The 27,994-nt window shown below is 38.0% G+C and overlaps 1 protein-coding gene across 3 annotated transcripts; it reads left to right on the top strand.

The window, feature by feature from the left end:
• The first annotated feature begins 20 nt into the window (after positions 1 to 20).
• fmn1 (formin 1) lies at positions 21 to 27,986 on the top strand. 3 transcript variants are annotated; one of them, XM_084090571.1, is made up of 20 exons: positions 21 to 200; positions 898 to 1,808; positions 1,941 to 2,198; positions 8,728 to 8,864; positions 12,223 to 12,328; positions 13,450 to 13,511; positions 13,903 to 15,011; positions 16,523 to 16,664; positions 17,390 to 17,477; positions 18,037 to 18,098; positions 18,917 to 19,005; positions 19,199 to 19,328; positions 19,520 to 19,666; positions 19,816 to 19,875; positions 20,565 to 20,685; positions 23,381 to 23,473; positions 26,763 to 26,814; positions 26,936 to 27,085; positions 27,222 to 27,303; positions 27,456 to 27,986. In XM_084090571.1, exons 2-20 carry the CDS (start codon positions 911 to 913, stop codon positions 27,498 to 27,500), a joined length of 3,831 nt encoding a protein of 1,276 aa, XP_083946697.1. In that variant the 5' UTR covers positions 21 to 200; positions 898 to 910; the 3' UTR covers positions 27,501 to 27,986. The 3 variants fall into 3 exon arrangements, 2 of the variants coding, with proteins under 2 accessions (XP_083946697.1, XP_083946696.1); XM_084090570.1 differs by lacking the exons at positions 21 to 200; positions 898 to 1,808; positions 1,941 to 2,198; positions 8,728 to 8,864 and adding an exon at positions 9,208 to 11,945; XR_014603355.1 differs by lacking the exons at positions 21 to 200; positions 898 to 1,808; positions 1,941 to 2,198; ... (1 more) ...; positions 27,222 to 27,303; positions 27,456 to 27,986 and adding an exon at positions 9,208 to 11,945 and having other exon boundaries at positions 19,199 to 19,350.
• Positions 27,987 to 27,994: the final 8 nt, after the last annotated feature.

Below are 27,994 nucleotides of genomic sequence, written 5' to 3'. Positions count from 1 at the left end.
GCTTGTTTTTATTTATCTATTTTTGTACAGAATACTTTGACATTGACCTCAGATCTTGGATTTGGATAATTCCTGTTCAAGTCAGTGTTGATTGGACAGTTATGTGTCAATCACAGCCAGAGGGGACAATACAGGAAAGACTCATGGGACAGACTACAGTTCGAATGAATACAGTGAAGTATAGCCAGAGGATGATGCTGGTAAGAATTAAAGTTCTATGGATTTTATATAAGCATTGATTGTGGATTTTATAAAGACTTTTACTTGCTTTATTTTGCAACCTGTTTATAGCAAATTCTTAACTTAAATGTTTTACTTTGTTGACACAACTGTTAAATTAATGCAGATAGTCCATAGTCAGAAGTCTCAGAACTGAAATCAGTGTAAAGTTAATTGAAATGTCTGAGAAGATTTTTTATTCGCCCATGGTCCATTCTTGGGCGTAAAATCATGTCTTTATCATTCAGTATGTTGTATGAAATAATTCTCCACTATTACTGGCATTATATCAAATGATATATGAATATATACCGTTGAAAAGTTTGGGGTTGGTAAAGATCTTTTAATGTTTTTGAAAGAAGTCTCTTGTGCTCACCAAGGCTGCAGTTATTTGATCAAAAATACAGTGATATTGTGAAATATTACTCCGATTTAATATTTATTTGGATTTGTGGTGAACAAACTGAATTTTCAATTTTCATTGTCACATGAGCCTTCAGAAATCACTCTAATGTGCTGATTTGGTGCTCAAGAAACAGTTATTATTATTAGTTATATTATTATCATTAGTTATTATTTTTGTGGAAACCGTGATAAAAAGAAATTTCAGACTTCTTTAATGAGTAGAAAGTTTAAACAGCATTTATTTACAACTCATTTGGATCATTTCTTTTTTAGAAAGACCATCATAATGGTTAACACTCTAATAAGGAAGCAGACTGTCAATGAAGGCACCAGCACTGTTCTTCAGCTTTACAAAACAATCAGAGAGAAAAACAAGAAGATAAGTACGTTTCTCCCAGTCATTAACGGCCCGGGCTCCGTAACGAAGAGAAGGGCAGCTCTTAAGGGCAAAGCTTTGATTAGTTCTGGTATGAAGGAGGTGGGACTGTCGGAGACTGAGCGTAAGGGTCTTGATGAGACAAATGAAGTCAGAAAAAAGCTGCTTTTTGAGGACCTGTTGGATCTACGTGCGGATTGCAAAGCCGAGACTATAATGGGAAATCAACAGGGGAACAAGAATTCAGACTTGGAAAGTGACCATGGGAGTGGAGTGGATCTGTGTTGCACCAGCAGCCTGGAGCACAAGCTCATCATCTCTCCTAAAAGCCTGAGAAAAGCCTCCAGAAGGCGGAAAGAGAAGAGATTGTGGATGATGAGCTCGGTGAATGTGGAGAGGAGGATGCCCATGAGCACTACTGAACCACTCTCACTTTTCAAAGTTTTGAAAAATGAAAAGGGGCAATGCGAGGATGAATGTCCCAGGATGCCAGCTGAATTGAAAAATAAAGAAATAGCTAAGGATTCAAGGAGTTTTGAGGAAGATCTGTCCAGTGAGCACTCCGAATATGAAAATGGATTTAATATTGACTCAGATGAGACACACAATCTAAATACTAAGCATAGTCCTCAAGAGAAGCCTAAAACAACAGACATGATTCAACTGTACCGGTGTGGGAATGAAGGAATGGAGCAGCAGGAAGCAACGTCCAGAGTGAGAGACAAAGTAGTCGAAGTGGAGAACATTATTCACCAAGTTTTTTCCAGTTTAGACTGTTTGAGCAGTAGCACGGCTGCCTCAACCGCAGGTGGGTTTTTGCATAAGGACAGTCACATACCCACCCAGCACATGGAGAGTTTCCCTTTGGAGCTCTGCAAAGAATTTAAGCAAACAAATATAACATCAGGAGGAATGAAGAACATTTCTTTCTCTTCTTTAGATGGTGTCTCTGCAATATCAACAAGTCTGGACACAGTATCCACACCATTATCCCGTCTATCCTCACAAGCCTCCAGGCTCCTGCCGCAATATCGCATTCTGCCGCTGCCTGAAGGGGATGCAGTGGACTACGACAGGATTTATGTATCCGGCAGCACAGAAACGAGCACCTATAATGGATCTGTATCAACAGTTATTGAGCAGAGTGTCAGTTGGACCCCATGCATTACAACAACCATCCCCACCTCTTCAACTATAGGTATGAGATCTCTCTGTCCTCAAGAATAGAACACTTTCTGATTCTGTACTTCTGTCTCTCACTTTTTTATGACAAAAACCATTTCATGAAATGCATGATATTTAGTACTGGCCTGTGATTCATTTCTACAGGGAAAATGTCAGTGAATCTTTATTTTAAAGAAATTAACACTTTTATTTAGTAAAAACGCATTAAATCGATCAAAAGAGACAGTTGACATTTATACATTCTTATTGTTACAAAAGATTCTCTATTCATCAAAGATTCCTGAAAAAAAAAAATCTCTGAAAAAAAAACAGGGTTTCCACAAATACATTAAGTGTTTTAAATGGTATAATTATAAGAAACATGTAACATATTTACATTTTTCATTTTTATTTTATTTACATGAACATTTTTTAAACTAATATTTGGTTAGGCTACACTTTATTTTGATGGTCCTCTTTAGACATTCTGTTGACTATAAGAATAAGTTGAAGTGGTTGCGAAGTTACTTATAGTCAGTGGAATTCATGTCTAAGTGGGACCATCAAAATAAAGTTTTACCTAATATTTTTACTGTATTTTTTAATCAAATAAATGCAGCCTTGGTGAGATTAAGAGACTTCTTTCAAAAATACAAAAAATCTTAACCCCAAACAAACTTTTGAATAGTAGAGATTATACACTATAGCCTACACACTTTATACACATACACGTGCAATATATATATATATATATATATATATATATATATATATATATATATATATATATATATATATATATATATATATTACATGGCTTGGTTGAATTCCAAAGTAGAATGCGGTCTGTTATTTCTTGATAACAGTCAGACCGCTGCGATGTATAACACACCGTTGCCATGAAAAACAGAGCGTTGCTATGGACGCGGAACGGACTATTTTCTTTAGCGGAAGCAATACAATCGTTTTTAAATCAATATTTTGTGTAAAATTATTGATTTATTTTGTAGGTAGACATGTAATAAGCGGGATAATGTATAGCGAGGCGGTTGTTATAGGGAATAACAACCCCTTCAGGCTGATTCAAGACCTCAGTTCAGCCTGTCGGGGTTGTTATTCCCTATAACAACCGCCTCGCTATACATTATCCCTTACATATATATATATATATATACACACACACACACACACACAGTATACTACACACGCACAGTATACACTGACGAGCCAAAACATTATGACCAGCGAATATCATTGATCATCTCCTAACAAGGCCACATATTAAGGTCTGGGTAGATTAGATGGTAAGCAAACAATCAGTTCTCATTACTAACGTGTTGGATGCAGGAGAAATGGGCAGGAATAAAGACCAGAGCGACTTTGAAAATGGCCAGATTGTTATGCCAAGGCGACTGGGTCATGGCAAGGCTTGTGTGTTACTCCCAGTCAGCAGTGGTGAGATTTTACCAACAGTAGTCTGAGGAGGGACAAACCACAAACCGGCGACTTTCAGCAGGATAATGCCACACTGCACACATTGTTCAGGAATAGTTGGCCTCCAAATACCCCAGATCTCAATCCAATCCAAGTTCGATCCATAGCTGCTTCACCTCACAACCTACTGGACTTGAAGGATCTGCTGCTAATGTCTTGGTGCCAGATACCACACCTTCAGTGGTCTTGTAGAGTCCATGCCTCAGTGCTGTTTTGTCAGCACATGGAGGACCAACAGCATATTAGGCAGGTGGTCGTAATGTTTTGGCTCATCGATGTGTGTGTGTGTGTGTGTGTGTGTGTCTATATATATATATATATATATATATATATATATATATATATATATATGGACCTAAAGAGGCAAGATTAAGATGTGCCACATTAATTCCTTATGCAATGCTCTTCAGCTTCAGTATTATGTTTTGAAGGTACTTAGGTGTTTTGAAAGAAGAAACACATTGAGGAGGGGTTAAGAATACAGCAAAGCATAGGCTATTACTCCTCACAGAGTCTGTGATCACTGAGGTGGATAGGAATGCTAAACCTAAACCTTGTGATGGTTGTCATGATACAGATTAGCACGGGTGAGACGCTGAAACACTGAAGACTTGCCGTCCAAAACCTTAAGGCATTCTGTGTCAACCTCAATACTTTATTTTGCAGACGATCATATGATTTCAGGGGTCAAAGAATGAAACATTATGGGCCTGTGGTCTGTTAACTGGTGGTGCTTGAGGTTTTCAGGAATGTGAACATTAAAACGCAAATGAGTCATCCTACCATGAAAGATTGTAGATGACTTTGATCTCCCTGCTCTTGTTGAAGTAATGCCCAACTTGCCTAAAAAGGGAAAAGGATGAAGAATGAGGAAGTTACTTACTTGCAGTTGTGGTTAATCTCTTGGGAGATTCTTTCAGTCCAGATATGTTTGAATACACATCAGTTAATAAGATTGTTTGATTTGTTGTGGGCTTACACCTGTTCATCTATTGGTTGTAGGACACTCAGTTCTAGATAAAGCTAGTCAACCAATTTCTCAGGCTTGTGATCTATCAACTGTTATTAGAAGTGCGGTGAATAGACCATGACATGTGGATGTGCAATCAATCTTGTGTGAAATTGGTTATTTAGAATGATATTTTTATTGCTTTATTCAACTCTGTATTGACTTTGCAATGACAGGCCTAAACTCCTTGGCTTTGATCTTATTTAAATTTCCTTTAGACATGTCGTCAATGCATGGACCCCATAGAATACAGGATGCTAGAGAAAGCAATGAGAATGTGGCTACCTGCCGCATTGTGTTAAGACTGAGCTTTACAGGAAATGATATCCTGAAGATGAGTCAAGCCTCAAATGAGATTAAAGGCACACAAAATGATTTGAGTTTGACGGCTTGTCTGTGTGTGTGTGTGTGTGTGTGTGTGTGTGTGTGTGTCAGAATTCAATTGAGAATGCAAACTGAATTTGAACTGATGCAGTAATTTAAATTTGAATTCAATTGAAAAATAATGAAATTCTTAATTGCATAGTTTTTACTTTAATGTGAAAAATACACATAAATTATTTTTTGGGTAATTACCCACCCTCATGTTGTTCCAACCCCGTAAGACTTTCGTTCATCTTCGGAACACAAATTAAGATATTTTTGATGAAATCTGAGAGCTGTCTCACTCCTTCATGGGCTTCTATGTAATTTCATTCTGCCGGCCCAGAAAAGTTAGTAAAGACATCGTTAAAATAGTCCAAATGACTACAGTGGCTCAACCTTAAGTTTAACAAGTGACGAGAATACTTTTTGTGCGCAAAAACGAACAAAAATAATGACTTTATTCAACTATTCATTTTCTAACGTGTTGGCTTTTGACGTGAGTTTACGAGAGCACCATGACCTTACGACCCCACATATTTGATTGGTAACTTAGTTTAATTATTTCAGTTTTGTTGCAAACAAGTGAGTCTGTTCTAACTTTATTTTAACTAATTCAGTCAAATTCCACTTAATGAATTGAAAGGGAGTCGAATCTAAATTTTGTTTGTGCCACAAAGTGTTTGAGCTATTGACATTTTTTTTAGCCTCTTTTTGTTTTTTCTATTTTAATCCAACAGTCCATAGAGTAGAATTAAGTTTAAATAAGGACAATGTGCTTGTTTCCCCACTACTATCTCTCAACTCATTAACCTACAGTATCTGGACCAAACAACAGATTGCATCACTCCCCTCAGGGTTCTGTCCACTGCTTACAAAAATAACTCACACTATGAAGCTAATGACATTACCTCTGCATGTCTACTATTATAGAGTTGTCCAAGAATAATGTTTAATCACAATGGCTAAAAAATTAACTCCCAAGATAAATCAAAAGTGACCATCACATCACGTTACAATAAACCGGAATATTGTTCTGGGGCTGTCGGACACATTAAACAGTCCCAAGAATTTTACAGTTTTGTAAAAAAAAAAAAAAAAAAAAATCTAATAATAATAGGGCTTGGGCGTCGTGACGTCATACTTGGCGTGGCGGCCATGTTGATGGCCTCGCGAATGTAAACATACAGCAAGTCGAACGAGGAGAAGCAGAGTTGGGAGAAAGAAAAGAAAGAAAAAAGATGTTAAAATCCCAAAAAGGATGTGGAATTTACGGGGATACGTTAAATAGGGAAGCCAGGGACCAGTAACGTTATGTGGACAATATCGGCAAAAAAGTGTAGTTAGTAGCTGTCAACCCTCCCGTTTTTTTCCGGGTTTCTTCTCACGCATTTGAGCTCTTTTCCCTCTGTCTTCCCGTTTTAGTATTTTCCTATAAAATATCCCGAAAAATGAAAATTTCAACATTAATCTTTCTGTTGCTATCCCTCTGCTGACAGCAAAAATTCGTACTACAAAACTGCAGCATTAACTAAGCGAGTTGTGAAGCTAGGTCTAACGTGACTTTGATTAGATTGGCGTGAAATCGTGCTCTCACAACAACCACGCTGTTATCTTAAAAAGGCCAATATCACGCTAAGGTTGCCTTCAAGTAAGCAAAACGATGCTTTGAAAACATCTGTTTCGCTGGAAGGGCAAGGGGGTAGCAACAGGACAACAGTAACGTTACAGAGACTGACAGGTCCGATGGAAGGGCTAACATTAATGTTATGAGAGTAAGGTATTAAAATACGGGATATTTTACAGGAAAGTTTGTCCACATACTGGTCCCTGGTTTCCCTATTTAACGTATCCCGGTAAATTCCACATCCTTTTTGGGATTTTAACATTTTTTTTCTTTCTCCCAACTCTGCTTCTCCTCGTTCGACTTGCTGTATGTTTAGCTACATTCGCGAGGCCATCAACATGGCCGCCACGCCAAGTATGACGTCACGACGCAGTACCTGATTGAGACATTTTTCGTCGTCTGGATGTAGTGACTTCACAGAGTAACGGCCATCGAAAGAAGCAAACGGCGTACGTTACATTAACAAATAATGGACAGAAAATTTACCCGCCAACATTACAGCACGTTTGCCAGAAATTAATAAAGTAAAATTACCGAGATTACCGGTCAATGAGTCGAGGTGTTGTTATTTTTATTATTTTTTATTATTTATTTATTTTTTACCTCAGGAGAGTTGTCAAGTAGCTAGCTAGTTGTGCGGTAGGCTAAAGTGCACGAGAAATGTGACCGTTATGATTACCATGCATGCAGGGGAAACACAATTGCACTATACATTATTTTTATTTACTATAAATGCACAACATTTTCATATATATTTTGTATGGAAGTATTGTGATTTATATTAATTTACATAAAACATTGCAACAAGACGGTATTATTTCAATTTGAATGTATTTATGTATTTTTCATAAAAGTACATGGATCTATAATATAAGCCTACATTTTATATGAAACTATAGTGTTTGTTTATATGTTTACACCAATGTTAATCTGCGCGGCTCTGATGTCGTCTGTATTTGATGACGTCATAGCCTGGCGTAAAGAACGCATTTTGTCAAATGTTTGCAAAATATTATAGCCTATGTCTACATCAATGCAGATTACTTAAATGTTTAAGTACTTAATTGTACCCCAGCTAGATGCACATTATTTCATTTCTAATAATGAAAAAAGCAACAACAGTCCTTTCGACAATGTAGCCTACCATTGAACAAGCTTTTCTTTCCACAACAGACAGCAATCTGTGACCTGTGCATGCCTTTTAAAAAAATTATGTAACTGTCTGCTTCACATTCAATGAAATCTGTCCATTGATTGTTTGTTCATTGTTTCCTGCTCTGCAGGGGGGAGGCCTGGGGAGAGGAGTGGATCTCAGGTCTTCTACACTCCCCTGCTGTGAACCTCAGCTCTATATTGGATAAAAGCTTTATTGATTCTTGGAGCTGTGTAGAGATTTTCCATGTGTTTGTCAGATTTATGTTCACTTTCAGAATGTCCAGTTATTGGGATCTGCATTTTTGTTTTTACTCTATATTATAATTTTAAAGTCAAGTATATTTGTATAGCGCTTTTCACAATACAGATTGTATCAAAGCAGCTTCACAGTATTAAATTAAAATAATACAACAAGGTTTGTTTCTAGTGGAATTTATTGATGGATAAAATTAAATTAAATTAAAATGAAAGGTGATGAAGCAAGATAAACTGAAGACTAGAGTCAATTGCAGTACACTTCAATGTCCACTCTGTGGCAGTCTGTGTATTCCTGTTAGCTATGCTCACAGCAATCAGGAAAAACATGGATTTCCATATATTTCAATTTATATGTTGACAAATACATCTTAAAATGATGTGCAACCGTTATCATGTGTCAAACAGCATTGCAGCTATAAATATGTATGCTTTTATTTTCTTCACTTTACTCAGGTCTACAGAGAGCTAGCGGCTGTCACTGACAAAACAACTTTTGGCTTGTGCATCTGGCTAATGCATTGCATATTCATTATATTCTTTGTTGCAGAGTCCAAATCTAAAGCCACCTGTCTGGTGGGTTATTTTGAGTCATTAAAAACCTTGATTATGAATAAATTTGTTTAGTTTTGTTTTGTTCGTTTGTTTGTGTTTTCACAGAGGAGAACGAGAACAGGGTGCATGCATTTGAGCACAGGGAAAATGTGCCCTTCTGCACCTCTGTGTCCAAGCACAAACAAGCTGAAGACGATGAGATCGTCATTGTCCCACATGTCTCTCTTGACCGTGACCTCACTGTGAGTATTTGTTTTATTTTTGACAGATTTGTAGTGAACCATTATTGTGTATTATTTTATACATTGATGTATATATGTCATACAAAAAAACAGTATTAAGAAAAAAACTATATTATATATTTTCATGTGATGTAGAAATGTATATTTATTATTATTAGGTCTATTATTTAAAACGTGCTAAAGAATCTTTATTTACATTATTTCTTCCTTGATTACTGTAGTAAAAACATACCTCTGACGGTGTCAGGAGGATTAGTCTCTACAAACAAAACCATAGGTGACAAAACAAGGATGTAGGTGGGGTTAACAGGTTAATCATTAGGTGATTAATGTGATGTTATCCAGTGTGAAGTGGACAGAAGGAGATATCCAGCTTTACAGAAGCAGGACAGACTGTCTTGTCTGGACAGAGTTACTCTTACTGGAGTTTTGTGTGCTCTTCTGGGTGTGGTACTGTGATGCTCCTTCTTTCTCATGGATGACTGAGAGCGGGACCAGAAATCCTGTCATGTGGCAGAAAATAAGTGGGTGGAGCACTCACTGCCTGTATGCGTATCTCAGGATTGAATGTTTTGCCGTATGCGCTTTTGTTGCGAATTGTGGATTAAGAGCAAGTACAAAATCTAACATGGAAAAGAAAGAAGAGGCTAAATCAAAATAAAGGCTGGATAAAGGGAGCAAGCTGCATGCTGGCACTATTTTGGAATGTCGTTGCGGAATGTTTTTTCCATTTCTTCAGCTCTCCTTTAATGAGAGCCTGAGAACAGCATCTCTGGTCTTTAATGCACATTTTCCTGGCATCCATGATTCTGGAAACTTCATGTAAGGACTACATGTTACGAAAAATAAAGACACATTAGACTTTAACCAAACTCAAATTATTTTAGTAAAACAGCAGTTTTTCATACCAGTAGAAGACTAATAAATGGAACTCATAGTAGGAATAAATTCATATTCATAATTTGTCAATGGTTGTTCAGCACAAGGGCTTGACATTCAGGGATGGGTGAATGGACTTGGGAAGGCTGTTGGAAAGAACCTGGAATTATTATTATTTTTACTGCAAACATAGACATATCAGTTTTACCTATAGTTTGAATTTTGTTTTTGGTTTTAATCACTTGTTTGAATACAGGCTAAATTTGATCTGAAAGAGACTGTGAACCATACTGGAAGGAAATGGAGAGTAAGCCCATCAATCATTTTTTTGACAAATTAACTCACTTTTTTAATCACCATGAAAAATATGAACTCCAAACACTGACCGAGGAGAGTCCAGATTTGACTTCTTTTTGCTCGTTGACTAAGGAAAGAGAGGTTAATGGTCAACAAAAAGTTGTTCAAGGGGAGGATTTTGCTTTAATTGTTACAATTTTACATACAAATGCTGAGGAAGACATGACAAAGGACCATGTCAACAGATCGGAGCAACAGAATGTTAATGAAATCGATTTTTCTTCAGAAAAGGAGGAAGTGGACTTAGACCTCAATGTTATGCACCGGAGAGATAATTACAGTAAAACATCAGTTGTGCGCCAGACTGTCCAGGATGTAACAGATGGTCAAGTTGACTCACCGTCTAAATCACTCAGCAAAATCTCAGCTAGTGGCAGCGCTAACAGACTGGACAAACAACTTGAGGATCCAGTAATCGGTACAGTGGATAATAAAGAACCTGTTTTCAGAGAAGGACACAGACTCAATCAGGACATATCTGCAAATGAGACAGTTGTTATGGAATCAGATAACTCCAGCAATGAGGAGCTGTTTGCTGAGGAAGAACCATTAAAAGAGAGAGTCCTCACAGACAATCAAAGCAGAAATGATTTTTTAATAAAAGAGTCTTTGAATTCATCCACAAATAACAATAACGACATTTCAGTGCAAAGTCACCGGGAAGTATCTGCTCCTGAGAGTAAAATAGAGTCTGGTGGAAATCTTCAAAACACTGCAGATGTTCCAGAGGTAACCAAATCTGGTGTAAATGAACAAACTCTGACTAACCACAAGGCATCTGCAAACATGGACGTTCAGACCACATTAGCACATTGTGAAGTTCATAATCTCACTGATAAAAAGGTTCTTTCATCAAACTCACCTGTGAACACCAGACCTGTGGTCATCACCCTTACACGTGTTGAAGCTCTTTCTGCAGGACCATGTGTTGATGCTGAAGAGATCCAACTGAGAGATGAGACTGCAGGTAGCCAAGCTATATGCAATGAAAGCAGCGCAAGTTCAGACAGCATTTTTGTGGACGTCCATCCACCTACCACAAGCCAGGAGAACCAAATGAGACATTTTGAGGCTGGAGGTGAGATTTTAACATGTTCTGACCTCTGTGACACTGAAGAACACAGTTCCAGTTCGTCTGAGCTAGATAGTAAGACTAATTCAGAAACAGAACCGGTGCCTTCAGTCATCCAGGTGGAGACAAAAATGCATACAGAGGGGGAAATTAGTAAAGAGAGTGTGGAAGAAATAATACAAGAAGACAACATGTTAGATACAGATTCATCTTCCACCGAGAAGACCACAAAAGACCAAACTGTACTCTCCCCCACTGCAGTAAAAGAGAAACCGCTCCAACTGTCGTCCCTCTTCACTGGGCTGCGCAGCCCCAAGAAAGAAGCACTTGAGGAAAATGAAACTACAGAGCAGCCCCAAAGCCCTACCAAACGAGGACTTTTTACCAATCAGACTAAGAAAGAAGTCAAGGGAGACTTACTGGAACAGCTTACCCAATTTCTCAGCAAGGGGGAAGGGAAGAGAAAGCAAGAGAGCATGTCAAGCCCCCCACTGTCTCCGATCGGCCAGGACCCTGCTGAAAAGCCAGAGACTGCTGTAGAGGAGCCGGTCATTCCCCAGTCTGAGGAAACCAACAAATCTACAAATGCAGAGACGGCCTTAGGTGCATTGAAGGCTTTCTTCACAGTTAAATCTGCCAAAAAAGACACTTCAAATCGCATGGACCTGGACATTGTAAAGAAGAAGATCAACAGGGACAAAGAGGTCCTCAGAGCTTTCTTTGACAGGAACTCAAGCAAGTCTCCAGACAACAAAGAAACTACGGATTCTAAAGTATGAAGTGAACAAGATGATTGCATTTATTGGTGACATCTCAGTATCAATGCATAAAGTTTATGTAAAGAGTCTTCCTTTGTTGGGATATTATTTTATTTATTTATTTTTCATCCCTCTGCAGGGTTATGGGGATGCTGCATCCTTATTTAATTTAATTTAATTTATATATATATATATATATATATAATTTTTTTATTTTTTTATTATTAGGTCCTTTAATTCAACAGATATTAACAGTACAATGCACATTAATTGTTGCTGTTTTGTGTCTTAGGCTGATGTGAGTGAGGAGCACGCCCCAAAGCGACTTCAGACTGTCTGGCCTCCACCAAAACTGAAAAATGAGGAGGAGAAGATTGGTCTCAAATACACGGAAGCTGGTAAGGGCTTATTGTATAACTGAAGAAGAAATCAAGCAGTAAGTGTAAATGTTTGCTCTAATTCAAATATTTGCCTTTGTATAAAATGTGACAACACTGTCCAAACAAATCCCACTACACCTCCACCCTAAATGTGTTCCTAAAGGGCAACTCTGCAGATGAAATAACTTACTTTGGATACAATGTCAGATTGTTTGTTACTTGTAAGAAAATTAGTTTTCTCAGCAATGCAGTCATTAATCTTTTTGCATTGAAAACGTACGTTTACATCCATAACATTGCCCGTATTGCAGTATCTTGTAGATTTAAAGGGTGTGGAGTCCTCAAACACACCTAAGCACACATACTCAGTGTGTGTTGTTGTCATGTGTCTAAATATACTTGAGGAAATTACTTTTTCCCATGGTTCTCTTGCCAAGGCAGTGATCATCCCTATATAACAGTCCTACCACTGCCATCTATTGGACAGTTTACATCTACAATATTTAATGGATATCCAATTCTTAATTTCATATACACTACCATTCAAAAGTTTGGGGTCAGGAAGAAAAAAAGGACAGAAATTAATACTTTTATTCAGGCATTTTTTAATGTTACAAAAGATTTTTATTTCAAATAAATGCTGTTCTTTTGAACTTTCTATTAATCAAAGAATCCTGAATTTTTTTTATCATTGTTTCCATAAGAATATTAAGCAGCACAACTGCATTGATAATAGAAATGTTTCTTAATCAACAAATCAACATATTAGAATGATTTCTGAATAACCACGTGACACTGAAGACTGGAGTAATGATGCTAAAAAAATCAGCTTTGCCAACACAGGAATATATTACATTATAAAATATATTAAAATAGAAAATAATTTGTTTTTTGAATTTAAAAGAAAGGTGGCTTTAAATTTTTTTAAATTGTAATAATTACTGTTTTTACTATATTTTTACAGGTAAGCATAAAAGGCTTTTTCCAAAGACATTAAAAAGTCTTACTGATCTCAAATGTTTGAACAGTAGTACATTTGTACACATTAGTTAGAGCACTATTTTATTGGGTTTCTGGCACTATTCAATGCATTTTGTGATATATTTAGCCATAATGATGTCCTTGTTTTATGTTCTCAGAGCATCAGGCTGCTCTTCTGCAACTAAAAAGAGAATGCAATGAAGAGGTGGAGAAGTTGCAGGTGAGAAACTCAAGAACAGAATTTTACAAACAGTAGTTTACTAATAGCATCAAGAATTTAAAACCTCTCCCAGGAAAAGCGTGTTTCCAGAATCAGTGCTTTCAAATGTATTGTACTATGCTGCTTATTGAATATAGTCACACTTAATTCACACTTCTTCTATAGAATCAAGCCAAATTACATTAAATTTAAAGAAAGCAAGCAAACCCTCTTTTCAAGAAAAAACTTTTCACAAAAAAGGTTTCAAGATTTCAAAGATTGTGTTGTCTGCTAGGACACTACTTAATATGTTTACCTTTACTTTTCATTATATTTATCCATTTAACAGACACTTTTATCAAACGTTATACATTTTTTATTTACATTTTGTTGTTTGGACTCTTTAATACAGGCCGACTTCAAACTTGAGCTCTTCCGGTTAAAAGAGAAGAACGAAGAGGATCTGTCCAGACTAGTGGTAACCATTGCAAGCTTACAAAGAGAGAAAGACAAAGATCTTCACAGAGATCACAGAGATGTTGCCGTGTCCACTGACGACAACATCAAAACACGGGCCTTCCACTCTGTGTGCATTCAGACAGACAGAGAGACATTCATCAGGTCTGAGGAGGCCAAGGAAGCGCAGAGCAGGAGTCTTGACCCACTGCTTAAAAATGCTGACCTCAACTCAACAAAAAACTTTACTGAAAGACAAAAGACAGTTCCTCCTACAGCTGCCCCACCTGTATCACCTCAGTTACAGATGGATAGAAACAATATTCCACCTCCTCCTCCACCTCCACCTGGCCCTTGCACTCCTAATGTACCTTCACTTCCTGCTCCGCCACTGGACAGGACAGGAAGTGTGCCTCCTCCTCCTCCTCCACCTCCACCTGGCCCTTGCACTCCTAATGTACCTTCACTTCCTGCTCCGCCACTGGACAGGACAGGAAGTGTGCCTCCTCCTCCTCCTCCACCTCCACCTGGCCCTTGCACTCCTAATGTACCTTCACTTCCTGCTCCGCCACTGGACAGGACAGGAAGTGTGCCTCCTCCTCCTCCTCCACCTCCACCTGGCCCTTGCACTCCTAATGTACCTTCACTTCCTGCTCCGCCACTGGACAGGACAGGAAGTGTGCCTCCTCCTCCTCCACCTCCACCTGGTCCTTGTATTCCTAATGTACCTCCACTTCCTGCTCCGCCACTGGACAGGACAGGAAGTGTGCCTCCTCCACCTCCTCTGCCACCTCCATCTGGCCCTTGTATTCCTATTATACCTCCACTTCCTGCTCTGCCAATGGACAAGACAGGAAGTGTGCCTCCTCCTCCACCACCTCCACCCATGACAGGATGTGGTCTTCCACCGCCACCACCCGTCCTCCACTCGATCTCTAATCCCCCTCATGGAGTCGGTGTCTTCCTCAGTACAGCAGCAGACAATCCTCCTCGCAAACCTTTAGTGGAGCCAGTGTGTCCAATGAAATCGCTCTACTGGACACGAATACAGATTCAAGATAACAGGTATCTCTCATCACCTTACCTCATGTTTTAATTGACACGGGGCAATGACATGATGCTCATTTGTTTAAATTGTATAATTTCTTTTATTGTTTAATTTCTGGGTTATTTTTATGGGGGAATAGTAAAAAAAATGCTTATAATGAAGAAAAAACTCAATAAGAAAATAATAAATGCTTATAATGAAGAAAAAAACTCAATAATAAAAAAATTGTCATCTAAAAAAGAAAATATTTGATCATATCTGCTTCACTACAGCGTCATTGAGTGTGACCAAAAAAAAAAAACATTAAAACAGGAAAATGTATTTTATAGAAGGCCCCTCATGACTGTGTGTGAATGTCAATAAGTCTTTTAAAATATCAGATAAGTATTTAAAGTCTGATTGATTTAAGATATAATGAGAAAGGGTTTAGCCACTGACACAATCTGTGTTGTTTTAGTATTATTTATATAGTATTATAGTATTTATTAATATTGTGAAACAGCTTATATTTTATTTTTATTTAAAGGTATAGCGGAGGATTTTTTACTTCCGGGTGGATCACCTATACGATTGGTCCTCCTAATTGTCAATCATTCTGGTGAATCAATCAAACTTATTCAAAAAGTGGAGAGGGCGGGTCTTATCTAAAATTTGGAAAGATAATCCACTATACCTTTAAGTTTTAGTACTTTTGTTTAGTGCTTTTGACGTTTTCATTATATCTTTTTTCTTCTTTTTTTATATTTATATTTGACTTTTTTTCCCAGTTATAGACAGTTTTAGACAACAATAACAACACTGAACATAATTCACCTTTACAAATAGATAAAAAGTACTTTAAACTAAAAATAAACATCATCCCACTCTACCTGTATTCAACCATAGACCTTTAAACAACATTTCCATTGTTCCTCAATCAAAAGTTTCCTGAAACACGCAATGCATGTCCACAAGTGACACTGACATTTTCAACTCTCCCTCGTCAGACCTCATGGGAAGTTTAAGACAGACCGCTGCAGACATTTGTCTGCATGAGGGGCCAGCCACAGGCTGAGCTGCAGTCTTTCCAGGACCTCTAGTGGCGGTGTGGATTTCTGTGGGATTCGGCTCCCCGGCCACCTCTGTGCTGTTGCAATGTTATTTGACTCCTCATGAAAGCTTTCTGCTCTCTTCGTGAGCATTTTGTCAAGCCAAAGCCGAACCCAGTCAAGCTTTGCTGAGCGCCGTCGTCCTGGCTCCTTAATTATTTTTATGGGAGAGAAAATTTAGCATGTCAGATCACTCACATGCTGCTCCTGTTGATTTTCCTTTTCCTGCTTTCAGCCAAGGTCGCTCAGCAACAGTAAATAACTTACGCAACACGTGTAACGTGGTTTTTACAGATGCTAGTTTTAGAAAATGCTTTGGTTGGTGGCCTGTATGACTTTGATTCAATCTCGATAAGCCTTAGACTGAGCAGAAACTGTTGTAAATGCAAAATATTAGAAAAAAATAAAATCTCTCATCATCTCTCTCTGCCTTTTCTTAGGAGCGATATGCTATGGAGTTCCCTGGAAGAGCCACAGATAATAAACACCAATGAATTTGCGGAACTGTTTGCTAAAGCCACATCGCCCACCAAAAGAAAGCCCCTATCCGAAGCCTATGAGAAGAAAACCAAAGCCAGGAAGGTACAGCTCTGCCCTGAAGATAAGAAAAAATGATATAACATAGAGTGGATCTTATTCTGAATGGCAGTCCCATTCATTTTATACATGTGCTTATCTATATATCAAATGCAGTTTGCTTTATATTTTTTATAGCAAATGCATGGTTGTCGGTTTGATTCAGCTAATTTAATGTATGTTCTGTAAGTCGCTTTGGATAAAAGCGTCTGCTAAAATGCATACATTTTTTCTTTTGCATTATTCACTGCTTGGTAAGTTCAGAAAGTTCAGATTTGAGACGTGTCCACTAGGTGGAGCAGTTGTCAACTTTTTAAAATTATGTACGACTGGAACACTAGCCCAACTGATGCATTCAACCATTCACCTCTGCTAATTACTTTTCTTAAACAGAAACATAATTTGTCAGGTGCAGTCACTTTAGACTTTAAAATCCATTAATTTAATACAAATGCTTGTGCGTAATATCAGGATCCCACAAAAGCCTCTCCAATTGCCTTTGAAATTGATATAATTATATAGGAAATGAGGATAATTTGAAATAAATGAACCTGTTTATGAAATGTGATCATGCCATTGTTACCTTTGGCAGGCGGATTTTATAATGGAGGTTTGGAATTTCCCAAAGGTTCTTTTGTTATTTATTCATTCCACTTTTGCGTAATACAAGTCCTTTAGGCATTGTATTCATATTGTAGTGTAAGCTTTTTTTGATTGATGAACTTCTTTAGGTCATTAAATTACTGGATGGCAAGCGCTCTCAGGCTGTGGGCATCTTAATCTCAAGTCTCCACCTGGAGATGAAGGACATCCAGCAAGGTAAATCACACCACCAGCTCAGCAGTGTCGTTTATTTACTCTGTCCAGACTAATTTTGCCTCCACTAATAATAAACAGACATGTTAAAATGATACAAATTTGTGTGGCCTGGTTAGAAAAGGCTAGCTAAGACATGATGTTGAAATAATTCTGTATATAAAGACGTATCTTGCAACAATGTGATTGGCTCCAGCTCTTATCAAGGATAAAATGGCTGTATGTTTGTTAAATAAACTTGTCTCGTGGTTTACCGCTAGAAATATTCTTTTGCACGTATAGCTATCAGCCCCACTTACCAAACGTATACTTTTCACATTGACAATCTTGAAATCATCACAGCTTGCCTTAACATAGTCAGACAGGCAGATTTTTTTTGATGATTTTAGTAAATTGAGCGAATTCAAAGTATATGTTTGGTAAGTGGGGGTTTGGTTACAGAGGAGAAAAAACTCTCAAATACATATTTAGACTTTTACATTCACATATCACATCCATGACGCGTATGTCCAATAACTAATCAGTGTTCTTGTCTAGAGACTAATACTTCTTCATTTCACAGCTGTTTTGAATCTGGACAATTCTGTGGTTGACTTGGATGCTATTGAAGCCCTGTATGAAAATGTAAGTATCCTGCCACATTGGAAACGTACTTATGTACAGGCCCACACTAAATCATAGCCTCCAAAACACTAGAAGTACACAAGTTCTACACATTCGCACCACTTGCATGTTTTCTCCTTTTCAAATAGTACAAATTGAGGTTGAGTATAAGTGTATGATGTACATTTTTAGAGGAGTAAGAAATATGGATATTATAATTGTTTATATAGCACTTACATTAATTATTCTATTAAACTATTGTATTATGTGAGCTGTAAAACTATTTAAATCATAATTTGTAGTCACTTTAGGGATTATGGTATTTGTCATGGTGACAAAGTTGTAAAACTGGATATAACTTTACACAGGAAAAAGGTAATAAACATTTTTACCACACTAAAATCATGGTAACACTCATTTTGTTTACATTTTGTGGCTATACTAAAATAGTGAATACTGAATATGCTGAAAAATGCTGAAATAGTGATTGGCCCCATTAACTTCCATTGTGTAAGTGTTTCACTGCAACTCAGAGATAAGTGGAAATTATTTTTGTTGTAATCAAGGAATAGGGATATTCCTTTAAAAAAAAAAATTGATGACTTTCAGAGACCAATAAGATTTATTTAACTGTATTTAAGTTCATTCTACACATGTTTCTACCCAAAATCACTTCAGAAAAAGCAGAAAAAGTCTGCAGATTCTGTATCACCAATCTTGCCTCTCTAGTTCCAGTTCCAACATAACTAAATAATAGATAGTTCCAGTGTGGTTTCATAAGTTTATGTGTGTATCATTGGTCAGTTTTCATATGAATGCGTCTGTTCTGTTTCTCCCAGAGAGCTCAGCCTGAGGAGTTAGAGAAGATTAAGAAACACTATGAAACCTCAGACGAGGAGCGGGTCAAACTACTGGACAAGCCTGAACAGTGAGATATTCCAGAAACACACCAGATAACTCACTTTTTTATGCAACTAGTGATACGTCAATTGTCACTTACAATTTCTATGCTCTTTGCAATGTATACTTCTCTAAAGTTCCTTCATTTGACAACAAACGAAGAAAAAGTAGTGTTTTCAACACTACCCACTTTAGGTTGACAGATGGCTTTTCCTTGACAGGTTCCTGTATGAACTCTCCCAGATCCCTGAGTTCTCCAGTCGAGTTCACTGTTTCATTTTTCAGTCGAAGTTTACTGACGCCGTTGCCTCCATTCAGCGCAAGACCGAGATTATTCTCCAGGTCTGCAAGGTACAAAGGCACTTTCAAAGAGGTCAGATATTATCAAACATTTGATAAAGTACCGACGCTGGCATTTCTTAAGAACAAAAAACAGCCCTTCAGGCAGCTGCGGTTTATTCAAGAGAGGTTGTCTCCAGCATCTCCAACATCTCCATGTGATGAATGCACAAATAAATGTTGATGTGTCTTTTGTGTTTTAGTGTCTTTTGGAGAAAGATAGTGTGAGGGAGGTGATGGGACTGGTGCTTGCTCTGGGAAACTACATGAATGGAGGGAGCAGAGCTAGAGGACAGGCCGATGGCTTTGGGCTTGAGATTCTTCCTAAGCTTAAAGATGTCAAGAGCAGGGTAAAGATTTCATGAGCCTATGTTTGGCACTGTGAAGACACTATAACCACACTGAGGTCTTTTGATAGAGCCCGATTTGTTCTTTTTGTTTGCTAGCAGTTTGTACAGAATGACATAAGTTTTTGACATAATTCTCTATAAATCCACAGGGAAATCACATTAGTCTGTTGGACTACATTGTTTCCTACTATCTGCGTCACTTTGATGAGGTAAAACATGAACTTGTAATCTTTCACATGCAAGTTTGTTTATTTTGCACACTCCAGATCTTCATCTGTTCACATTGTTTTCAGTCAGTGGCGTGACTCATTTTTATGACTCATCTATTAATTTATGGAGTGATACATAATAAATGCAATTTATACAATGTCTTCAATAAACCTCTTCTATGATAAACTTGTTTTTCATTTCTAAATTAAAATTAATTTTGATAGGTGGCATAAACTAAAAAATGTCAGGGTGCTAAACTTTTCTTGTAAAGACATTTATAATATTACAAAAGATTTATATTTCAAATAAACGCTGTTCTTTTGAACTTTCTATTCATCTGAGAATCCTGAAAAAAAAATCACAGTTTCCCCAAGCTTAATAGATTGATTTCTGAAGGATCATGTGACATTGAAGACTGGCTTAATGTCTGCTGAAAAAAAAATCACAGGAGCAAATTACATTTATTTAGTAAATTAAGTTAGAAAACAAATGTTTGTATTTTTCACTGTATTTTCGATCAAATAAATGTAGGTGAGGAGAAGAGACTTCTTTCAAAAACATTACAAAATCCTTCCAACCACAAATATTTCTAAGAAAATGTGTTTTAATCTAAATCTTTAAGTCTTTCTTACTAATATGTTTCACTAACATACTCATATGTTTCACTGACCCTTCGATCTCTCTCCAGAACGCTGGGACAGAAAAGAGCATCTTTCCTTTGCCTGAACCTCAAGATGTTTTCCTTTCTTCTCAAGTGAAGTTTGATGACCTCTCCACGGATCTCAGGAAGATGAACAGAGACTTGACAGGTAAGAATTACCAAAAACACTCTCAAGGTCTTCAGAAACGATTTTAGCGTGCCACTGATTTACAATAGCATCAAAAGAAGCAAGATTACATGGGTTTGGGTGGATGGATGTCTGCAATCCTGCAACATGGCTCCAGCTGAATCCTGAGGACTTTACAGCATCTGTTAGCAACAACTCATTATTAAACCACATTAGATCAGGTGGAATATACAGACGTGTTTGCCTATGTATATATGTGCACGCACGGATGCAGAGACGAAGTGGAGTCTGTGTGATTTTGCCATGGCGCCTTTTAGATATGACTTTAATCCTGCCCATCAGATGCTCTGGCATTGTGTGATTCTTTAGCTCCGTCGCAGGGGCCAAAGGCTACAGTGCTTTGGCGCTTATGTAATCTGAGAGAAGAGCAGCTTATCGCTGGCGGGATGGGCTTTATCTGCGCAGAGATGCACTGCCATTCTCCTGCTACACTGTATCAGTCCGTGTTCAGTGTGGCCCCGCAGATGTGTGTCAGAGATTCTTTTCTTTACCTCTCAACAAGCCTTTCTTATCGGGCGACGGAGAGACTGCCAAATCTGGCCCATCGCGCTCTCCCTTTTTTGTCCTGCTGTTTGAACTCCCCTCATGACTGAGAGAGAATCATGTCTTTGTTTTTTATGCTGTGTTTGTTCGATTTTTTCGAATTACAGCCCCACTGAGGTTTTGGCTGCTCAAGGTGACCGCGATGTAATTTTGCGGAGCAAAAAAGTGCTGCACTAATCAAATTAGTCACTGTGTGCCTACACAAAAAGGGAATGTCCCTGTGATTTTATTTTCCGGAGACAATGACGACAACATTGTGAAGCACATCTAATGCGTTGAGACTCCACAGCTGATTCATCTGGCTTGCGTTTGAGACATCTTTTTGATCTCTTTGAGATCATTGTGGCAGTGGTTTGGCTCGCCGAGGTTCACAGTTGAGAAAACCTGAATGTAGCTGTGAGCCGCCTTGGTGGACACACTATATGAGGATCCAATCAATTTAAACTATAATTGATATTTCGCGTGGAAATGCTGCGGAAAAGATTCCCAACCGTTTCTTCGTTTCCAGCTGTGTTCACAGTTTATACAAATGCTCAATGAAAACAGTAGTATGCGTAGCCTTATCCGGGGTGAGATGCAGATGGAGCGTATCCAACAGTCCCGGGTTCCCATCAGGGTGTATTATGACTGAGGCAGGAGACTGGCTCCTCTGATCCTCTGATTGGACGTTGAACAAACAGTGCTGTGCAGGTCCACGGGTGATACAGTGACTATCTGAGGATGTGATCAGAAGTGCATCAAAACAGATCTTAGAGACAAAGACATTTGATTACCTCTGACTCTGTCACAGGTGGAGCTTTAGCTCTATGGTGTTTTCTTGACAATAGGTTATGAACAAGTGCAAACAAAAAGGGTTTAAAGAGATAGTTTTCCCAAAAAATCATTTATTCACCCTCATTAAATTTCAAACCTTTCTTTCTTCTGTGGAACAGAAAAGAAGATATTTTGAGAAATGTCATCATACAGTGAAATTCATTGGGGTTCAGTGCTGTTTTGGACCCCATTGACTTTCAATGTTGGAGCAGTTGTATGTATATTATACAGTTATTACAAGATCCAACATACATAGAAGGCTGACGCTCAGCTTGTTTATAGACTTTGGAAGTTCCCCCATTACTGTAACCATTGTTTTTACAGATGTAATCGACATAATTCACTGCACTGATGCCATAATTAAGGCACTAACAGCATTTGCTTCACCAGCAGAAAGTGCTTTCATTCTATGTGCAAGTAATCAGTGATGCGCAAATGGCTTTGACCGCAGTAGCTGTTGTTTTAGATGACTTGATAAAACCAACGTAAGCTGAAGTTGTGAATGATTGTTGAACTTCTGGTAAAAAGCAATTGGTGCCTACTCAGAATGTGAGCGGACTGATAAACATGGCCACATACATTCTATTTAGTACATTATATTAAGTAAATGTGTTTTATTAGTTTCACCATCATTACTCCAGTCTTCAGTGTCACATGATCCTTCAGAAATCATTTGAATAAGCTGATTTGCTGCTTAAGAAACATTTCTCACTATTATCAGTGTTGAAAAAAGTTGTGATGGTGAGTATTTTTGTAGATAAATATTTTTCAGGATTATTTGGTGAATAGAAAGTTAAAAGGTTTTGTAACATTATAAATGTCTTTACTGTGACCTTCAATTTAATGCATCCTTGTTGAGTAAAAGTACTGATTTCTTTCACAAGAAATCTTTCTGACCCCCAATTACTATTACTTATTATTACTATTATTGACTTATTATTAGTGTCACCAATAATGCCCAAATCACTTATCTTTATCATCTTAATCAACATTGTCTACTTGTAAAATAACATACTGGTTAAATATTATTATTATATAAGCTTATTAGTAATGTGATTAGAAAGAGCTTCACTATATTTGCAGTTGTGTGCTTCATGGCTTTTTTTTTCAAGATCTGGGTTATTGGAATAAAAAGTAAGCGCTCATGGTGGTCTAACAGAAAAAAAAAAACTGTTTAGTTTAGGATAAAATATTGCGTTAAAGTAAGTGTAAACTTTGTTTTACAATGACTGGCTTCTGAAAATTGGACCTGATCGGGGATTTTACTCTAACCCAGTGTTATTCCTTTTGTCTCGTACAGTTTGTGAAAAGGATGCTCTAACCGTGTGTACCAACTCGTCTCAAGAGCACATACATCCCTTCAAGGAGAAAATGGACTTTTTCATTGCCAACGGTGAGCTAAGCTATGCTACAGTGAGGAAAATAAGTATTTGAACACCCTGCTATTTTGCAAGTTCTCCCACTTAGAAATCATGGAGGGGTCTGAAATTGTCATCGTAGGTGCATGTCCACTGTGAGAGACATAATCTAAAAAAGAAAATCCAGAAATCACAATGTATGATTTTTTAACTATTTATTTGTATGATACAGCTGCAAATAAGTATTTGAACACCTGAGAAAATCAATGTTAATATTTGGTACAGTAGCCTTTGTTTGCAATTACAGAGGTCAAACGTTTCCTGTAGTTTTTCACCAGGTTTGCACACACTGCAGGAGGGATTTTGGCCTACTCCTCCACACAGATCTTCTCTAGATCAGTCAGGTTTCTGGGCTGTCGCTGAGAAACACGGAGTTTGAGCTCCCTCCAAAGATTCTCTATTGGGTTTAGGTCTGGAGACTGGCTAGGCCACGCCAGAACCTTGATATGCTTCTTACAGAGCCACTCCTTGGTTATCCTGGCTGTGTGCTTCGGGTCATTGTCATGTTGGAAGACCCAGCCTCGACCCATCTTCAATGCTCTAACTGAGGGAAGGAGGTTGTTCCCCAAAATCTCACAATACATGGCCCCGGTCATCCTCTCCTTAATACAGTGCAGTCGCCCTGTCCCATGTGCAGAAAAACACCCCCAAAGCATGATGCTACCACCCCCATGCTTCACAGTAGGGATGGTGTTCTTGGGATGGTACTCATCATTCTTCTTCCTCCAAACACGGTTAGTGGAATTATGACCAAAAAGTTCTATTTTGGTCTCATCTGACCACATGACTTTCTCCCATGACTCCTCTGGATCATCCAAATGGTCATTGGCAAACTTAAGACGGGCCTTGACGTGCTGGTTTAAGCAGGGGAACCTTCCGTGCCATGCATGATTTCAAACCATGACGTCTTAGTGTATTACCAACAGTAACCTTGGAAACGGTGGTCCCAGCTCTTTTCAGGTCATTGACCAGCTCCTCCCGTGTAGTTCTGGGCTGATTTCTCACCTTTCTTAGGATCATTGAGACCCCACGAGGTGAGATCTTGCATGGAGCCCCAGTCCGAGGGAGATTGACAGTCATGTTTAGCTTCTTCCATTTTCTAATGATTGCTCCAACAGTGGACCTTTTTTCACCAAGCTGCTTGGCAATTTCCCCGTAGCCCTTTCCAGCCTTGTGGAGGTGTACAATTTTGTCTCTAGTGTCTTTGGACAGCTCTTTGGTCTTGGCCATGTTAGTAGTTGGATTCTTACTGATTGTATGGGGTGGACAGGTGTCTTTATGCAGCTAACGACCTCAAACAGGTGCATCTAATTTAGGATAATAAATGGAGTGGAGGTGGACATTTTAAAGGCAGACTAACAGGTCTTTGAGGGTCAGAATTCTAGCTGATAGACAGGTGTTTAAATACTTATTTGCAGCTGTATCATACAAATAAATAGTTAAAAAATCATATATTGTGATTTCTGGATATTTTTTTTAGATTATGTCTCTCACAGTGGACATGCACCTACGATGACAATTTCAGACCCCTCCATGATTTCCAAGTGGGAGAACTTGCAAAATAGCAGGGTGTTCAAATACTTATTTTCCTCACTTGTATGTTGCGTGAGATTAGGCCACATTACCTTTTAGAAGAGGATTTGCATTGAAAGCTTTTAAGTCTTCTTATTATATGCTCCGTCACATCAGCCGATCCCTCTTGTCTTCCTTGTTCAGATATAAAGTCTAGTTGGTCTCTGAGACGACCTGCCTCTCTAGAAGATTGATGGAGAGGAGTACCAATGTTTGCTTAGATTGTACAGGATTGTTTTGCAGATCATAGAGGCAGATATATGGAGATATAAACTGGATGAGACAACGCTAGTGAACTAGACTAATAAGATTAAGGGCTCTATCATACAACCGATGCAATGCAGCGCCGGGCGAGACGCAAGTATTTTTTGCAAGTTTCAGCCCGACGCAGTTATCATTTGTTATCAAGTTCATAGTTATCAAATGCATTTGCGCCCATTTGTTCTCCCATGGGCGTGCTGGTCTGAGAACGAGGTGTGATCGGGCGCATTGTTGGCACGTTGCTATTTTGAGGCAACTGAAATACACTGCGCGATTTGACCAACTGATACCTGGTCTAAAGTCAGTGGCGCAATATTTTTTTTTGTTATTTAAAGAGTGCGTTAGTAATGTGTGCCTATAGGCGGGTCCATAACGCACGTACACTCTGCTTATTAAACACAGGGACGCACAGCAGCACACAAACATGCCAAATATTAAAAATAAAAGGATTACAATGTAAACGATTATTATCGTGTACATAAAGATATGGTGGAATCCGCCTTGTCCCGTAGATGATCTGCTATGCGCTTTAACCTTGCGCACAAGCAGATCCGCAACTGGCATTTAAAGGGAATGGGAGATGAGACACTGATTGGTTTATTGCATGTAAAGCCCAAAACACACCCATTACTCATTAAGAGAATAGGGACAACCCTTTTAGACCATGCGCCTTAGACCTTTTTTCCCGTCGTTTAACTAGCAAAAGTGGAATCGGACATGGCCTAAGTGCACTTGCGCCGTGCGCTTTTGACCATGCGCTTAGATCGTTAAAATAGGGCCCTAATTCTGTATGTAGTTTATGTATATAGCAGCACGTTTAAAACCAAGCTTTTCCTTTCCTCACATTCTTCCTACTACATTTATTTGATTGTCTCCACTACACAGATAAGACAGCACACATCCTGCAGTCATGAAGAATATCTGCCGTATGCCCTTTTGGGGACCTGATAAGTGTCTGTGACTGCCTACCTGTACAAGATTGCTGGTCAGGTTCAGAAGACAGACGCAGAGATAGGAATCAGAGAGACTTTGGCTATGAAGGAGACTTCTTAGTAAAGGAGAAACATCAGTTTTAACATTGTCTTTGAGGCCCTGGCCAAAAGTAATGTTCCCATAATGTCTGCAAAATTCTAAAATGGAATGTGTCCTTAATGTTCTCATGGCAACAAAAACATTTTTTTAACCATTAAAAAAACTGCCCATTTTCAGAGAACATTCAGAAATAATGTTTTCTTAACTGAATGGGAACATCAGCAAAACATTCTTAGAACATAATTTTGTTAGCTGGGATACGGCTGCTGAAGTAATAGAAGAGATATTGGCTCTCAATATTGAAACCATTTGCAGGAGTCTTTATGAAAATGAAAAATGTGGTACTGATTATGAAACAATTTAAATGCAAATGTTGATACACATCTTTTCATTTTACAGCACAAAAAGAGCTAACTGCTGTGGAACACCAAGTGATATCAGCACGTAAAAGGTACAAGCACATCACTCTTGTTGAAAATATTACAAAAAATGCAAACTTCATAAACATTTTTGACATTTAGTTACGTTCATTTACAATTATGGTCTGGTGCTTCATGTCTTTTCTTCCTCAGCTTCTCTTACCTAGTGGAGTATTTTGGGCTGCAGTCACATTCCGGGGAGCAAGAGATTGTGCCAGGCCATGTTTTCACATTTTGGTTTGAATTTTGCAATGACTTCAAGATCAGATGGAAGAGAGAGAACAAGGTCATATCCAAACAGAGGTGAGAAGTTAACAGCATCTTGAGTATCTAGCATCATATTTTCTGATTTACAGCTGCTCTAACCAACCACACAATGTGATAACAATGTGTTAATTTTGTCACTAACAGTTGATGTTTTTTTGTTTTTTTACTTCAGAATCAAAGAGGCCCAACAGTCAGTGCGCAACATGACAGCAGAGAAAAAGATTGAGACCAGAAGGGCCAATGCGAATGGACTGGTAAGCGTCTGTCTTCATTAGTGGCAGATAGATAAGCAAACACTAGCTATTGTTCTTTTATGAATCCGATTTTTAAAACGTTCATGAATAATGTAAGCACAGCTGAATAAGAGTTCAAAATGATTTATGTTTCTGTATGTTTTTTATGACAGAAAGAGAGACTGCGTCTGAAAGAAGCAAGTCTGACCACCAGCTGACCCTTTCTCCAGACTGCATGTTACTGTACAACAGCCAATCATTCACTTGCACATTTATGATCCAAAGATCCCTTTGACTATGGTTTAGATATGAATGAATGCTGTTCAAAGTGAGAAACATTTAAGAAATGTTTATATTACAAGTTTAATCTGCTCTGGAATCTTCACCAGTCTAAACAATTAAGCCTTCAAACATGTTGAAAATCTCGATATCTGACTTGGAAAAAGCAGTAACTTTATTTTGTATATTGAGTAACAAAGTTGTGTAACTTTTTATTGTCATATTAAATCATTACAGAATATTACAAAACATAAAGATAATGTACATGTAAAATAATATAATTTTAAACTATCCTTATCAGTTTTTCATTTTGATCAACATCACACATTTTTTTATTGATGTCAGTTGTTGCTTCATCACATCTCATTGCCATATTTAATCACAGTAATATTGTTCCTTTTGCGATAAATACAAACATAATTGTCCATCCATT

This window comes from Abramis brama (genome assembly GCF_963993115.1).
Source record: "Abramis brama genome assembly, chromosome: 18".
Lineage (NCBI taxonomy): Eukaryota > Metazoa > Chordata > Actinopteri > Cypriniformes > Leuciscidae > Abramis > Abramis brama.
This window is presented reverse-complemented; position numbering and strand designations above follow the sequence as displayed.

Excerpts from the sequence above, each read along its gene's own strand:
- fmn1 (XM_084090570.1), top strand. The coding sequence starts at position 10,044 with ATGGAGAGTAAGCCCATCAATCATTTTTTTGACAAATTAACTCACTTT. Across the intron at positions 16,665-17,389 it reads AGAAAACCAAAGCCAGGAAG|GTCATTAAATTACTGGATGG; the intron begins GTACAGCTCTGC and ends GAACTTCTTTAG. Across the intron at positions 18,099-18,916 it reads TTGAAGCCCTGTATGAAAAT|AGAGCTCAGCCTGAGGAGTT; the intron begins GTAAGTATCCTG and ends TGTTTCTCCCAG.